At 38.7% G+C, this 13,948-nt stretch overlaps 1 protein-coding gene across 1 annotated transcript; it reads left to right on the forward strand.

Annotated features, from left to right (window-relative positions):
- Positions 1-9,204: 9,204 nt before the first annotated feature.
- LOC110798972 (cell number regulator 1) lies at positions 9,205-13,665 on the forward strand. Its single transcript, XM_022004167.2, has 3 exons — positions 9,205-9,717; positions 11,915-12,127; positions 13,340-13,665. The coding sequence occupies exons 1-3, from the start codon at positions 9,438-9,440 to the stop codon at positions 13,411-13,413; spliced, it is 567 nt and encodes a 188-aa protein (XP_021859859.1). The 5' UTR covers positions 9,205-9,437; the 3' UTR covers positions 13,414-13,665.
- Positions 13,666-13,948: the final 283 nt, after the last annotated feature.

The following is a 13,948-nucleotide window of genomic DNA, read 5'->3' on the forward strand; positions in this document are numbered from 1 at the left end:
CATGGCTAAGAATTCGGTTTTTCATGAGCGCACAAAGCACATTGAGGTTGATTGCCATTTTGTTCGTGATGCTATAGTAGATGGTGTAATTGAACCATCTTATGTATCCACTTCCTCACAGCTCGCTGACATGTTTACTAAAGCTCTTGGGAAGCAACAATTTGATTTTCTTTTTTCCAAGTTGGGCATTTTTAATCCCACACATGCTCCAACTTGAGGGAGGGTGTTACGAAAATTAAATGTTATACCTAATTAATTAAGAAAGTAATAATGTTCTAGCTGTTACGTAAGTTACAAAGTATTAAAAGTATTAATGTTGTAGTTGTTACGTAAGTTAGAAAGTATTAAGAAGGTTAGTGGGTTTAGGAAACTCTTTGATTTCCTTATCCCAGTTGTTTCGTACGCCCTGCTTGGAAATTGTGGGTGTATAAATACTCTTGTTCATCAATAATATTGGGGGCAAGCTTTTCCCTTATATAATATATATCACTTATGAATAAGAAAACAGAAAAGAGAGAAAGTGAAAAAAAAATGTGGAAATTTGTTGCTTACAAGGTTTGAACCTGGGTTGATTGAAGAAGTATGATAGAGCTTGCAAAGGGAAGGAATGCAAAACATTTTCTTAGAAATAGTGAATTTCATGAATTTGTGACTCAAAACACTATTGATAAGCATAGTGTTGCAAATGTGAGTATTTTAAAAGTTAGAGATACATTTTTCTTAACAAGAGGAGTAGAGGACTAGAGGGTATCTGTGCTAAACGCACGGGATATATTAAACCACTAACAATATTAATAGTGAAGGTTATTAGTAATTAGGGGAAAGTTAGTACTTTTTTAAAATTTTAATTTTCAAAAATAAAAATATACACATAAATTGAGGATTAAGAGTTTGCAGATTTGTGGTTAAAAGTGGAAAAATGATATTTTTATTTATATATAGGATTAAAAAAATTTCATTTTGCAGGTGTTCTTGCTAAATTCTATGTCAAAATTGATAGAGTTATGAGAAAGCTTAATTTTATTGATATCAATGAAGGAGTATTTATACAACCTTAAAAATATTACAAAGATAATAATGAACTTAAATAAGAAGATTACAATCAACTATATATGGTAGTAAATACATTAGAATAAAATCTATACTAAATTAAATTATTCTGATTGATTGAAATCAATCAATTATTATTTTCCGAGTCTATAATTAAGGGGATGATATCTCCTTGATATATTATCCTTAATAAAAATATCTCATTATAATGCACGATTAGGAATGTCATTGGGGCGAGGCGGATGCGAAAGTAGGTCCCTCCATCCCCACCTAAAATTTCCATCCTCACTCCCGCCCCATCACCCATGGTGGGTACAAAATTCATCTTTATCCCCGCCCCAACGGATATAAACTAAAATCCATCCCCTCCCCACCACCCGACTAGGTATCCATGCCCGTCTCATTCCGCCTCATACCCACCCCAATACCTGCCCAATTTTTCTTATTTAGCAAACATTTTCCATATATACGGAGTAATGAAAATTTAACTTTAGAAAAAATATCTTATGACTAAATTAACATATATAATCGAAAAAAGTACTCGTCATAACAAAAAGAATCCAAATAAAAATACTTAAAAGTGTCACCTCAATGCATATTATCACCTAAACAAATAAATCCACAACCGCCCCCATCACCCATGGCGGGTATAAAGCAGGGAGAGTGGGGATGGGTCGGGGCGGGTTCAATACAAATTAAATTCACACCCGCCCAATCACCCATGACGCGTACGATTTTTATACCCATCCTCGTCTCCATCACCCGCCAAACCTACCCCCATCCCCGCCTACTTGGGGCGGATGCGGGGTGGGTCTCCCAAGAAACCCGCCCCACTGATATCCTATGCACGGATTTCTATAACTAACTTACTGAATTCAAAATACAACATACTACGTGTAATTTGACTTTTATTTATAGATTGACTCATGGAGAGATAGTTTTATAAAATACTCCATCAATACCTAAATTAAGGTTGCTTTTAATATACAGATTCTTATTTAAATGAGTTGTACACTAAACATTATACATATGAATAAAGTTTAGTCAAAATGCTTAAAAGTTACTCATGTATAATGTAAAATTCATCTATCTTTACTTCGATAATTTAAATAATATACAAAATATCGGTCATTAAATTAAAATTGCATGGGAGATATAAATATATTCTTAATTAGGAAGAAGGGAATTTAGAGAAATTTAGTAATTTTATTTGTATTTTAAAGCGAATTTCAACAACTACGGGATACTAAAATTAATAACTTTAAACAATAATTTTAGTTATGTGATTATTGTGTAAGTGTTAAAGCGGGGATTAAAGGATGGAGACATGGAGTATTGTTATCACCGCCAAAAAGTACTCCGTAATGGATTGTGATTTGTGAGACTTGTGTACAAGATGTCAAAATGAATCGATGGTGAAGTGCGTGAATTGGTCATAGTTGGGGCACTTCCATAAGAAAGTACCTGAATACATAGTGAGATTGTACATGTCATAAATTTGTTTGATGCTTAAGTGGGCCTTATATGAGCTTGTTTTCCATTCATTGTTGGGTACAACCGTACAACTGTGCAAGTTTAATGTTACAGTGCAAATATGGGCTGGCTTTGAGATCAAATGGACTTCTACCCATTCAGAAATAGGGGTGAAAGTTCGGTTTTCGGTTTGGATTAAGGCCCAAACCGAATCCATACCGAACTAATTCGGTTTTCATTTTTTGAAACCGAATCCAAACCAAATAAACTTTTAATCCAAACCAAACCAAACCGGATTTTTATTTTCAGTCTAATCTAAACCATAAAACTGAATGTTCATGGGCCTTTCATTTGGGCATGTTTTTGGCCGGGCCTATATTATACCTGCTTTAGCCAATTTTCGGGTCCTTATTATACTTTTTAGCCAAGTTCGGTTTATTCGGTTTTAGTTTGGTTTATTCGGTTTCAGACTTTTGAGTCCAATCCAAACCATAAAACCAAATTTTTTTAAGATCTCAGTCCAAACCGAACCGAATTTCTTATTCGGTTTGGTTTGGTTTGGTTTTCGGTTTTTTTCTACCGAACTTTCCCCCCTATTCAGGAATGATCAAGGGCTCGTGTATGGTTTTTGCGTTTGGTATAGGGCCAAGATGTCTAACTTAGGCAATTCACGTCAACTGAAAGTGACCATGCACAAGCGATAGATTGGTTAGATGCGGATTAATCACGTATTGTAAATAGAATGGGATAGAAAAACGGTTGAATAAAGGTTAGGATCAACTTGGAGTCTAAGTGTTGAGCCTTTGAACAAGCGTTCTCCAACCTAAGGATGTAATCGCACTCTAAATGTTATTTTTAGTATGTAGGAAAAATGACCCTACTGAATTAAGTTCACTTACGCACGTCAACGTTTGAGTCACTCTGTTAAGATATGTTAAGATATTAGATATTATTCTGTGAATATTCTGTAGAGTCCTAACTATGGTAAGTTACCTAATGTGTACCTAGGGTTTAGGTAACTGAGTTGTACTATATATACGTGTGTTATCAATGAGAATGATACGAGATTACACAATATTTGACATGGTATCAAGAGCCTAGGTTAAAAACCCTAGATTTTTTTTCCGCACGAGTTTGAGAGAGTTTGAGAACAGCGAATTCCTTCGCTTGTTGAGTACTGCGTTCTGAGGAGTTACAAATTCCTAGGGCATAACAATGGGTAATGACGAGGAGCCACCACAAAAGACAATCGCCGCCGCCGTCGACCTGGACTACTATCTTGGGTCAGGTGACGGCCCCGGTATTGTCATCACCCCTGTAAAACTTCGAGGAGCGTCGAACTACGATGAGTGGGCCAAAGCGGTTCGTCGCTCGATGATTTCAAAATTCAAATTTGGTTTTCTTGATGGGTCTGTGAAGGAGCCCATTACGGACGAGACGAAGATGAAACATTGGATTGCGGTCAATTCGATGGTGGTGTCTTGGATCACAAACACCATTGACGAGAGTTTGCGTTCGAATCTGGAGGACTTTGATATTGCTCACGAGTTGTGGAGTCATTTGAGGACGCGGTACTGCGTCGTGTCGGGCACCAGGGTCTGCCATATTAAGATGGCTCTGAGTGGTTGCAAGCAGGGCACGTCTGAGGGCGTCATGGAGTACTATGGCCGCTTGTCGAAGGTATGGAAGGAGTACGTACAGTATGCACGAGTTCCCAGGTGTGTATGTGCGGGTTGTACGTGTAATATAGCGAAGCAGGTGGGGGAAATTCACGATGAAGATCGTCTGCACTATTTCCTAATTGGCCTGGATGATCACTATGAAGCCATTCGTGCACAACTGTTAGCACGATCGCCGTTGCCAGGACTCGACGAGGCGTACCAGACGGTTATGAATACCGAGACCATGCGCGCCAAGGCTGCGAGAGGTCCGGAGAGTGTCATGGCGTTCAAGGTCGAGACTAAGGCTCGGTCGAGGTCGGGAGATGTCAGTGGCAGATTTTGTGGTCATTGCAATCGTGAGGGTCATGAGGAAGAAACTTGTTATCAGCTGATTGGATTTCCTGAATGGTGGGATGAGAAGAAACGAGGAGGACAAGGGCCTGGTCGAGGAGGCAGGACGTCGATTAGAGGAGGCAGAGTAGCTCGCGGGGCAGCGTCGTCGACCAGTGGTGTCGCTCGTGCCAATGCCGTGAGCAATGCCACAGGAGGGGCGACAACCACTGTGACGAGTGGAGACGGATCGCAGGGTGCAGTGACGACAACCAATCATGAGCTTGTTGGGGTGACGAAGGAGCAAGTCCAGCAAATAGTTGACATCTTGTCACGACCTTCAAACAAGTTGCAAGGTAATCTTGATTTACGTTGGATTGTTGACAGTGGGGCATCACGTCATGTGACGGGTGATATTTCAATCCTGAGAAATATCAAGACATCAAGAAATCAACAGGTTGTGTTGCCGGACGGTCAACCTGCAAATTCAAACCAATATGGTTCGGTGGTCTTGGAGGATGGTTTCGTGCTCGATAATGTTCTATTTGTGCCTAAATTGAACTGCAATTTAATTTCTGTAACTCAATTAAGTGACGAATTACATTGTGCTGCTCAATTTACTAACAAAATGTGTGTTCTTCAGGACCGCTCGACGAGGATGGTGATTGGCGTAGGTGATCGACAGGAAGGACTATATTTTTTCCGTGGGGCTCCAAAGGTTCGTGTGCTAGCAGTGGAGTGTGTGGTCGACTTGTGGCATCAACGGATGGGGCATCCGTCGGAAAAAGTGTTGCAGTTACTTCCTCATGTGAGTCATAAGATTAGGAAGAATAAAACAATTTGTGATGTATGTCCGCGGGCGAGACAATGTAGGGAGAGTTTTCCAGTTAGTGTTAGTCGTGCTAGTCGCACATTTGAATTGGTTCATCTTGATTTATGGGGACCCTACAAGACTCCCTCGTCTTGTGGGGCAAAGTATTTTTTTTACCATTGTTGACGATTATTCTAGAGGTGTGTGGATTTATTTACTGAGTAATAAAATGGAAGTTGCATCGACATTTCTTGATTTTGTTGCCATGATTAAGTGTCAGTTTAATAGATCCCTTCGAGTAGTACGCAATGATAATGGTACTGAATTCAATTGCTTACAAAATTATTTTCGTCAACATGGGATTCTGTTTGAGTCGTCGTGTGTTGGGACGCCTCAACAAAATGGGAGAGTCGAGAGAAAACACCAACATATTTTGAATGTTGGGAGGGCGTTACGTTTTCAAGGAAATCTTCCAATAAAATTTTGGGGGGAATGTATTTTGGCCGCCTGTTACTTGATAAACCGTACACCTACCCCGATCCTTGACAATAAAACACCTTATGAGATGTTGTTTGGTAAACCACCATCGTATGTGCCTATCCGCGTGTTTGGGTGTCTGTGTTATGCATATAATCTCCGGTGTAAAGGGGATAAGTTTGAGTCTCGGAGTCGCCGATGTGTGTTTTTGGGTTATCCGTTTGGCAGGAAGGGGTGGCAACTTTATGATCTAGAGACACATGAGTTCTTCATCTCACGGGATGTCAAGTTTCATGAAGGGACGTTTCCTTTTGTAGATGAATCGGATGTGTTGCCACTGGTGCATGATGGTCATGGGGGGCTTGACCATTGGAGTTTGGATGAGAGTGGGACTACGGGTCCTGAGACCGTGTCGTCGCCTGCAGGTGATACTGCTGGGGTGTCGCCGCCTACAGGTGATACTGAGGGAGTGTTGTCGCATCCGGGAGCTGATGAGGGGGTGTCATTGACCAGTGGCGACGACAGGGGAGTGTCGTCGCCTGTGAGGGAGGAACAACAACATGAAACACCTAGTCGAGTGGATTCAGACGTCGTCTCCTCACAGACAGGTGTAGAGGAGACGACGGGTAGTGACGAGAGTGAGACAAGGCAGTGTGTGGAGGATACGGAGTTAGGAAGGGGGAAGCGTGCGAAGTTTCCGTCGACAAAGCTGAAAGACTGTGTGATACATACAATACGGGAAAAATATAGTACTTCCGACAAAACACCTACGACGTCATCACTCTCAGGTACTCCTTATCCTATCACATATTTTGTTAATTATGAGCGTTTTTCGTCAAAGCACAGGCATTATATAGCAGCATTGCAAGAAGGGCAAGTTCCTAAGAGTTTTAAACAAGCGATGCAGCATGAGGGGTGGCGTCAGGCAATGGCTGCTGAAATCGACGCGTTGGAGGAACAGGGGACATGGACGTTGGAAAATTTACCGGAAGGGAAGAAAGCACTGGGGAGTAAATGGGTGTATACTGAGAAGCGTGATGAGGATGGGAATTTGTTGAGACTGAAGGCTCGATTGGTATGTTTAGGGAATCATCAGGAGGAAGGGTTGGATTATAATGAGACATTTGCTCCCGTCGCGAAGATGGCGACAGTTCGAACTTTCCTAGCTGTCGCGGCTGTCAAACAGTGGGACGTGCATCAGATGGACGTCCACAATGCGTTCTTGCACGGTGACTTGGAGGAAGAGATCTATATGAAGATTCCTCCTGGATTCCAGAAGAATCACTCTGACAAAGTGTGTCGAATGAGAAAGTCGTTGTATGGGTTGAAACAAGCACCTAGATGTTGGTTCCAGAAGTTGTCGACGGCATTGACGCACTATGGATTTCGACAGTCGCTGTCCGATTATTCGCTCTTTACTCTGTCTAAAGGTACGTTGCAGCTGAGTGTGCTCATTTATGTGGACGACATGATTATCGCGGGCAATAACAAGTTTGCGCTTGAGAGTTTTAAGGCATACTTGAAGGAGTGTTTTAAAATGAAAGACCTCGGGGCTCTGAAGTACTTCCTTGGGTTAGAGGTGGCACGAAGTAGTCAAGGGTTCTATGTATGTCAGAGAAAATATGCCCTCGACATCATCTCAGAGGCCGGATTGTTGGGAGCAAAGCCTGTGGACTTTCCCATGGAACAGAATCATAGGTTGGCATTGGCAGACGGGCCAGACCTGTCGGACGGTGAGCAGTATAGGCGTCTGATCGGACGTCTGGTTTATTTGGCTGTCACGCGACCAGACGTTGCCTACTCTGTACATGTCCTATCTCAATTTATGCAAGCACCAAAGGAGGCACATTGGGAAGCAGCTTTGCGAGTAGTGAGATATTTGAAGAAGTGTCCGGGTCAAGGTATACTACTTCGGTCGGACAGTGCGTTGCAGTTGGAGGGGTGGTGCGACTCGGATTGGGCAGGGTGTCCAATGACGCGTCGGTCGGTGACTGGATGGTTTGTGTCACTTGGTATGTCGCCAGTTTCTTGGAAGACCAAGAAACAGCATACTGTTTCTCGGTCGTCTGCTGAGGCAGAATATCGGTCGATGGCAGCTCTGACGTGTGAGTTGAAGTGGTTGAAACAACTACTACGCGACTTGGGGGTGACACACGACCAAGGCATGAGGATGTATTGCGACAGTCAGCCTGCGTTGCATATTGCACAGAATCCGGTGTTCCATGAAAGGACAAAACACATCGAGTCAGATTGTCATTTCATTCGAGATGCAATCAAGGAAGGGATCATCAGTCCGTCGTACGTGTCGACGAAGGTTCAGTTAGCAGATATCTTCACCAAAGCGTTGGGGAAGGCGCAATTTGAGTTTTTTTTGAACAAGATGGGCATTCGAGATCTACATGCTCCACCTTGAGGGGGGATGTTAAGATATGTTAAGATATTAGATATTATTCTGTGAATATTCTGTAGAGTCCTAACTATGGTAAGTTACCTAATGTGTACCTAGGGTTTAGGTAACTGAGTTGTACTATATATACGTGTGTTATCAATGAGAATGATACGAGATTACACAATATTTGACACACTCTCAAACATATCACAATTGATAGGTTCGATCTTGTAATCTCCAAGTCACAAGTTGAGTTCCCCATCAACTTGTGTTGCTTCTCACACTCTAAGTTAATGAAAGTTTTGTACACACGGTATCATGTTGAAGTATAGCTTTCACAAACAACACATGTGAGTGTTTCACATTGGTAAAAGTTGAGTGATATTTACTTAATTAGACTAAGGGCTACTCTGTTATTGTCATATGGTTTTAAGGTGAAAACTCCTTTAAATTTGTTAGGCAGACTTTCTCTCTTGATCACGATGCGGCTCAAGCCCGTATTTAATATGGTATCAGAGCTAGACCTATATGCAACTTGGACCACGGACGGTTAATACTCTAGGACAAATTGAAAAAGACACTTGTGAAGGGGAGTATTGAGAAACACGCTCTGCCCCATAAAACATCACACATGAACGAATTTAAGGGGACCTCACATGTGAGGGGAATGTTGAAGTATAGCCTTTGTTTGAACTTATTAAATGAATTTTCTCTCTTGATAATGGGTACGGCTCAGGCTCGTATTTAACAAATCATCGATTACTTGTAGCAGTTTTACGGAATAGTTTAAGGAAGGATGTATAGGGATATGACAATATTGATAATGAGATATGAAAGGATGAAGATTGCAGCAACACCAAAATATACGCAAGTTTTCCAAATCTTAAACTTAACAGTTAAGACTTGGAAGATCAACCACTTAAAGACTAAGAGTACACTAACTTCAAAGCCTTTATTTAAGCGCGCGCCTTCCTACACTGCTACACGTTTGCGGGCACACTAAATCTTACCAAAGAAACATTAGAAAAAGACACAACTTGTAAGTTCTTACGAAGTTTCAAGTCCCAAACAAACAATTCTCCAAGAAAATAAATATCTTAAAATACACTATATTACGTGAAACACCCGATAAAAAAAACAAGAACATCATTAAGAAACGGAGAGAATAGTTAGCATCGTCTTCTCCATAAATATCATGCTATATTATCAAACCATATAGTAGTAGTAGTAAATATATGCAAAATTAATGAAAATGTATTCGGCCTCGCCATATAATAATAATAATAATAATACTAGTGCACAAGGATTACCATATCCTGTAGCACCGATGAACAACATTGCAGCAGGACGGCCTTGTCCACCATCGCATTACAATGCTACGGTTGGCCATGGTGGGACCGCCGCGACGCCATGGTCAACCGGACTGTGTCATTGCTGTGATGACCCAGCCAACTGCTTGGTTACTGCCTTTTGCCCCTGCATCACCTTTGGCCAAATCGCTGAGCTTGTTAACCAGGGTAATCCAGGTTAGTATAGTACCTCTTTTTTTCGATCTCCTTATCTTCTTAAAGTTTTTAATTATATAAATTTGATGCAAACTTAACCCACTAGGGTTTATTTCCCTTGTTCTGTTTTATTTTGTAAATGTTGGGAAATTTATTTTTACTATTGTAAGAGCAACTTCAATGATTGGAACTTGGAAGGAACTTGCTTGTAATACTTTACAACAACAACAACAACAACAACAACAAAGCCTTAGTCCCAACATGATTTGGGGTCGGCTAACATGAATCGTCGTAGGAGATCGTCAAAAAAAACAAGGAAGAGAAAGTGGAATTAATGAAAGTAAGATAAGAAAAAAATGTATATATAATATTATAGAAGAAATATTGTAAGAGATAATAAAAATAAGTAAAGTTTAAAATAAATGAATAAGTAAAATAAGTATATTTCAAAATAGCTTGTAATACTTTCTTATTAAAAATATTTAAGTTAGTAGCTAGATCATTGTTGTAGATTTTCTAAATTAGCTTTATTTGGTTGCCAAATTAACTTGGAAAATATAGCAGGCACAAATTTTGCTTGAAATTGACAAGCATTAGAGCAACAAGCATCTATAAATTGTGTAGCTTGAAAAGCTGATGGGACTTCCAAGCAATAAATAAATTTGTCAACCATTGAAGTTGTTCTAAAGGTTCTCTAATAAAATTTATGTTATCCCTTTTACATGTGGTGATTAATTGTTCAACGCAGGAAAAACTAGTTTAAAAATAGGTAGATTTTCTTACTTGTTCCCCTAAATAAGATTTCTGGTTCCGCCACCGGTTTAACGGATGAAGAATTGAACAACCATCTTTAGGAGCCCGGGGTTTCTCTTAGCTTATTTGATCAATTTTACTCTTACGGGAAATTTGAAATGAGTAAAAAAAGGAAAATTTGCCAAAAATAACCTTTTATAATCATTTTTTGCTTAAAACAACCTTTTATAATTTTTTTTGCGAAAACAGACCTAAAAATAAAAATAATTTGCGAGAGACAGCCTTTTAGTATTTTCAGGCGTTGACCTTCATTTTTCCGGTTTGACTTGGCCGGTTTTACTTATTGCACCCACTTTCCCTCCCTTTTTCTCACTTAAAACCCATTTGGAGCCAATTTTTTTTGCCAAAATAAAACCCCCAAAATTGTAGGCTTCTATGTTCTTCTTCCCCGACCAATTTTTTTCTCTCTTCCTGCTCTATCATTTGCATGAAATTGGTAGATTGCTGCTATACTAAGTGATTTTCGACACTCTACCACTAATTTTTGGTAAGTTTTGTTCATTAATTTTGCCTAATTTTAATGTAGGAAAGTTAGGGGTTTTCCCCCCTAATTCATTAATTTTTGCCAGGAAACAATTTTCGGGGCCTCCGAACACGGGTATTCGGGTTCGAATTTTTTTTGAATTTATCATAGAAGAAATTAGGGGTACTGGTAAAAGTAAAAGATTTTGAGTTTGATGAAGGCAGAGAAAATCGAAAACTTCCGTCATTATTGTTGTGATTGCTGCTACTATCAGGGATTGTAGAGTCAAGACCAACCATGAGTTACCAAGAGTTGATCTGTAGCAGATGGAGGTGGGTCAACGGAGAGAGATTTGGGGGTGAGAGTGAATCGAGGGAGTGGCTTTGGCGGTGTCATGGGGAAAGAGGAAGGTGGTGGATCGAGTGAAAGAAGGCCGTAAGTGGTGGAGGTGAGTGATACAATGTGGTGGCTAAAGGCGGCGCTTCCCAATTGGGGGAAGTTTTCGTCTTGGTTTAATGGGGCTAGAAAACTTCAAAGGTTCCTCAGATTATTTTATATATATATATATATATATATATATATATATATATATATATATATATATATATATATATATTTTATGTTTTAAGGAATTCCCTTTTATATGGGAGACAAAAGGGAGGGAAAATGGTGTAGTTAATGAAAAACGAACGCACGTGACCGGACGTGAGAAGTCAAGCCGGATAATTGTGGGTCAACGCCTGAAATGCCAATTAGGTTGTCTTTTGCAATTTTTTTTTAGTTTAAGGTTTGTTTTTGCAAATTTTTTTTTAAAAGGTTGTTTTCCGCAAAAAAATAGTTATAAAAAAAAGGACCATTGAATACACCTAGCTAGCTCTAGGTGTACCCGGATACATGATATATTTTATATAATTTAAATAAAAGAGGAATGGGTGAGTGCAGGTTGTGCAGCAAGTGGAACAATTTACGGGTTACTAATGGGATTTCCAGGATTGCCATGCTTATATTCATGCTTCTATCGGTCAAGGTTGAGAGGGCAATATGTGTTGGAGGAGTCACCTTCTGCTGATTGTTTGGTTCACTTCTGTTGTGAGCCTTGTACACTTTGTCAAGAATACCGTGAGCTCAAGAACCGTGGTTTTGACATGGGCATAGGTATTTCTTTTTTCATTCATAATCTTTGATTAAATTAAGTCATACATTGGTGTCCACGAGAATTCCAAATACACTTTACTTTAAAATAAACCTTTCCGAGTTCTCGTATACTTATAAAATTTCATCACCTTATAATAAAAGTTACCTAATTAAGATGAGTTGTAAACAGAGTGATAGAGTTGTATAGAAAAGTGACTTTAAAAAACACGCAAAGAAATAGTGATTGAGACTCCAATGATGTTTTGGCATGGTGGTTAAGATTGAGGACCTGAGTTTCAGGTTCGAATCCCCCGTCCCTATTTGTAATTTAAATTGCCACCGTAACTCAATGACATCAAAAAAACCCTAAGTGAGACAGAGGGTACAATTGAAGGTGATCCTTTTTTTTCTTTGTATTTTCCGATGCAAAGTGATAAAGGTCGCAACTTGCGACAAAATGTCGCAATTATTTTTTTAATTGCAAAAAATATATTATTATATTGTAATTTCTATTTTTTAATTTGTAATTTACAAAATAAAAGGAAATATATATTTACTATAACCATTACAAAAAATATATATATATTTTTCTTATAGATTACCTCATTTTAATATTTTTATAGTAAAAATATGGCGTTGATTGTAAAAATAATTTGATGAGTCGCGGTCTACGTGGCACCCATGTGGTACCAATAAAAGAGTAACACATATGATTGCGACATATTTTATTTGACGCAACTTGTGACCTTTATCATTGTCCTTTTCGAACTGTATAAATCAACTACCTTAGCTTGGACACTAGTCTTATAATTTTTTAAGACAATAATTGGATGATTTCATCCAATTACAAATTCTTAATTATACTTGGAGTACAATAATTATTGTAAGACGTAAAGTTACCCTAAAATACTTAAAAGTTACTCTAATTTAAATAAAAGTCATTTATTTTTAGTGATAATATTTTTATTTTAAATAACAATTATCCAATATATAAAGGTAACTATATTAAACCTATAAAAAGTACGGAGTATCCATCAAAAATTAATACATAATCTAAACGTTAATCCAAACATTTAAAAGTTACAAAAAAGTTGGTAAAATTTACCCGGCTGTAGAATGAATTTATTGTAAACTGGGTGCATACAATACCTATTTGATTTCAGAATTTTTTTAAAACATATAATTTTGACAATTCTGATTAAGTGATTGTTCAAACTTTGGAACTGAATGAAGGTTGGGAGGCTAACATGGAAAGGAAGAAGGCAGGGATAACAGTAGCTCCTCCAATTGGCATTATGATGCGTTAATTCATCATTTTTGCCATAATGGAATCGTTGGAAATGTTATGCCAGAGGAACTGCGTGATCATCGATCCACAATATGTTCGTGTTATTTCCATGAGAATGCAATTACTAGGGATAAACCCTCTCGGGAAAATAAAATGTAATTAAAGAAAATGCTCCACTATCTCCATCCTCCATGGCTCCATGTATGATGTATGACATGACTACATGAGTTCAGTACTACAGTAATGGTTGAGTAACTTGAGTTACATATAACTTTCGTATTACTTACTTCATCAGTTCTATAATGATATTTCAGTTTGAAATTTTGATACTATCATAAGTGAAATTTTTTCTAAACTATTCCAATATATTAGAAAAAAAACTTACCCGTCTCAATAAATACTTTAAGAATATCAACAACAACAACAACAAAGCCTTAGTCCCAAAATGATTTGGGGTCGGCAAGCATGAATCGGCATAGGAGATCTTCAATGTGACCAATCAAACAACACAGGAACGAGAAGTAAAACGCAAGAAGTAAACTAAGAGAGTCAAA

The sequence above is a fragment of the Spinacia oleracea genome, chromosome 3, assembly GCF_020520425.1.
Source record: "Spinacia oleracea cultivar Varoflay chromosome 3, BTI_SOV_V1, whole genome shotgun sequence".
NCBI classification, from domain to species: domain Eukaryota; kingdom Viridiplantae; phylum Streptophyta; class Magnoliopsida; order Caryophyllales; family Amaranthaceae; genus Spinacia; species Spinacia oleracea.

Excerpts from the sequence above, each read along its gene's own strand:
- LOC110798972 (XM_022004167.2), top strand. The coding sequence starts at position 9,438 with ATGAAAATGTATTCGGCCTCGCCATATAATAATAATAATAATAATACT. Across the intron at positions 9,718-11,914 it reads TGTTAACCAGGGTAATCCAG|GTTGTGCAGCAAGTGGAACA; the intron begins GTTAGTATAGTA and ends GGGTGAGTGCAG. Across the intron at positions 12,128-13,339 it reads TGGTTTTGACATGGGCATAG|GTTGGGAGGCTAACATGGAA; the intron begins GTATTTCTTTTT and ends AACTGAATGAAG.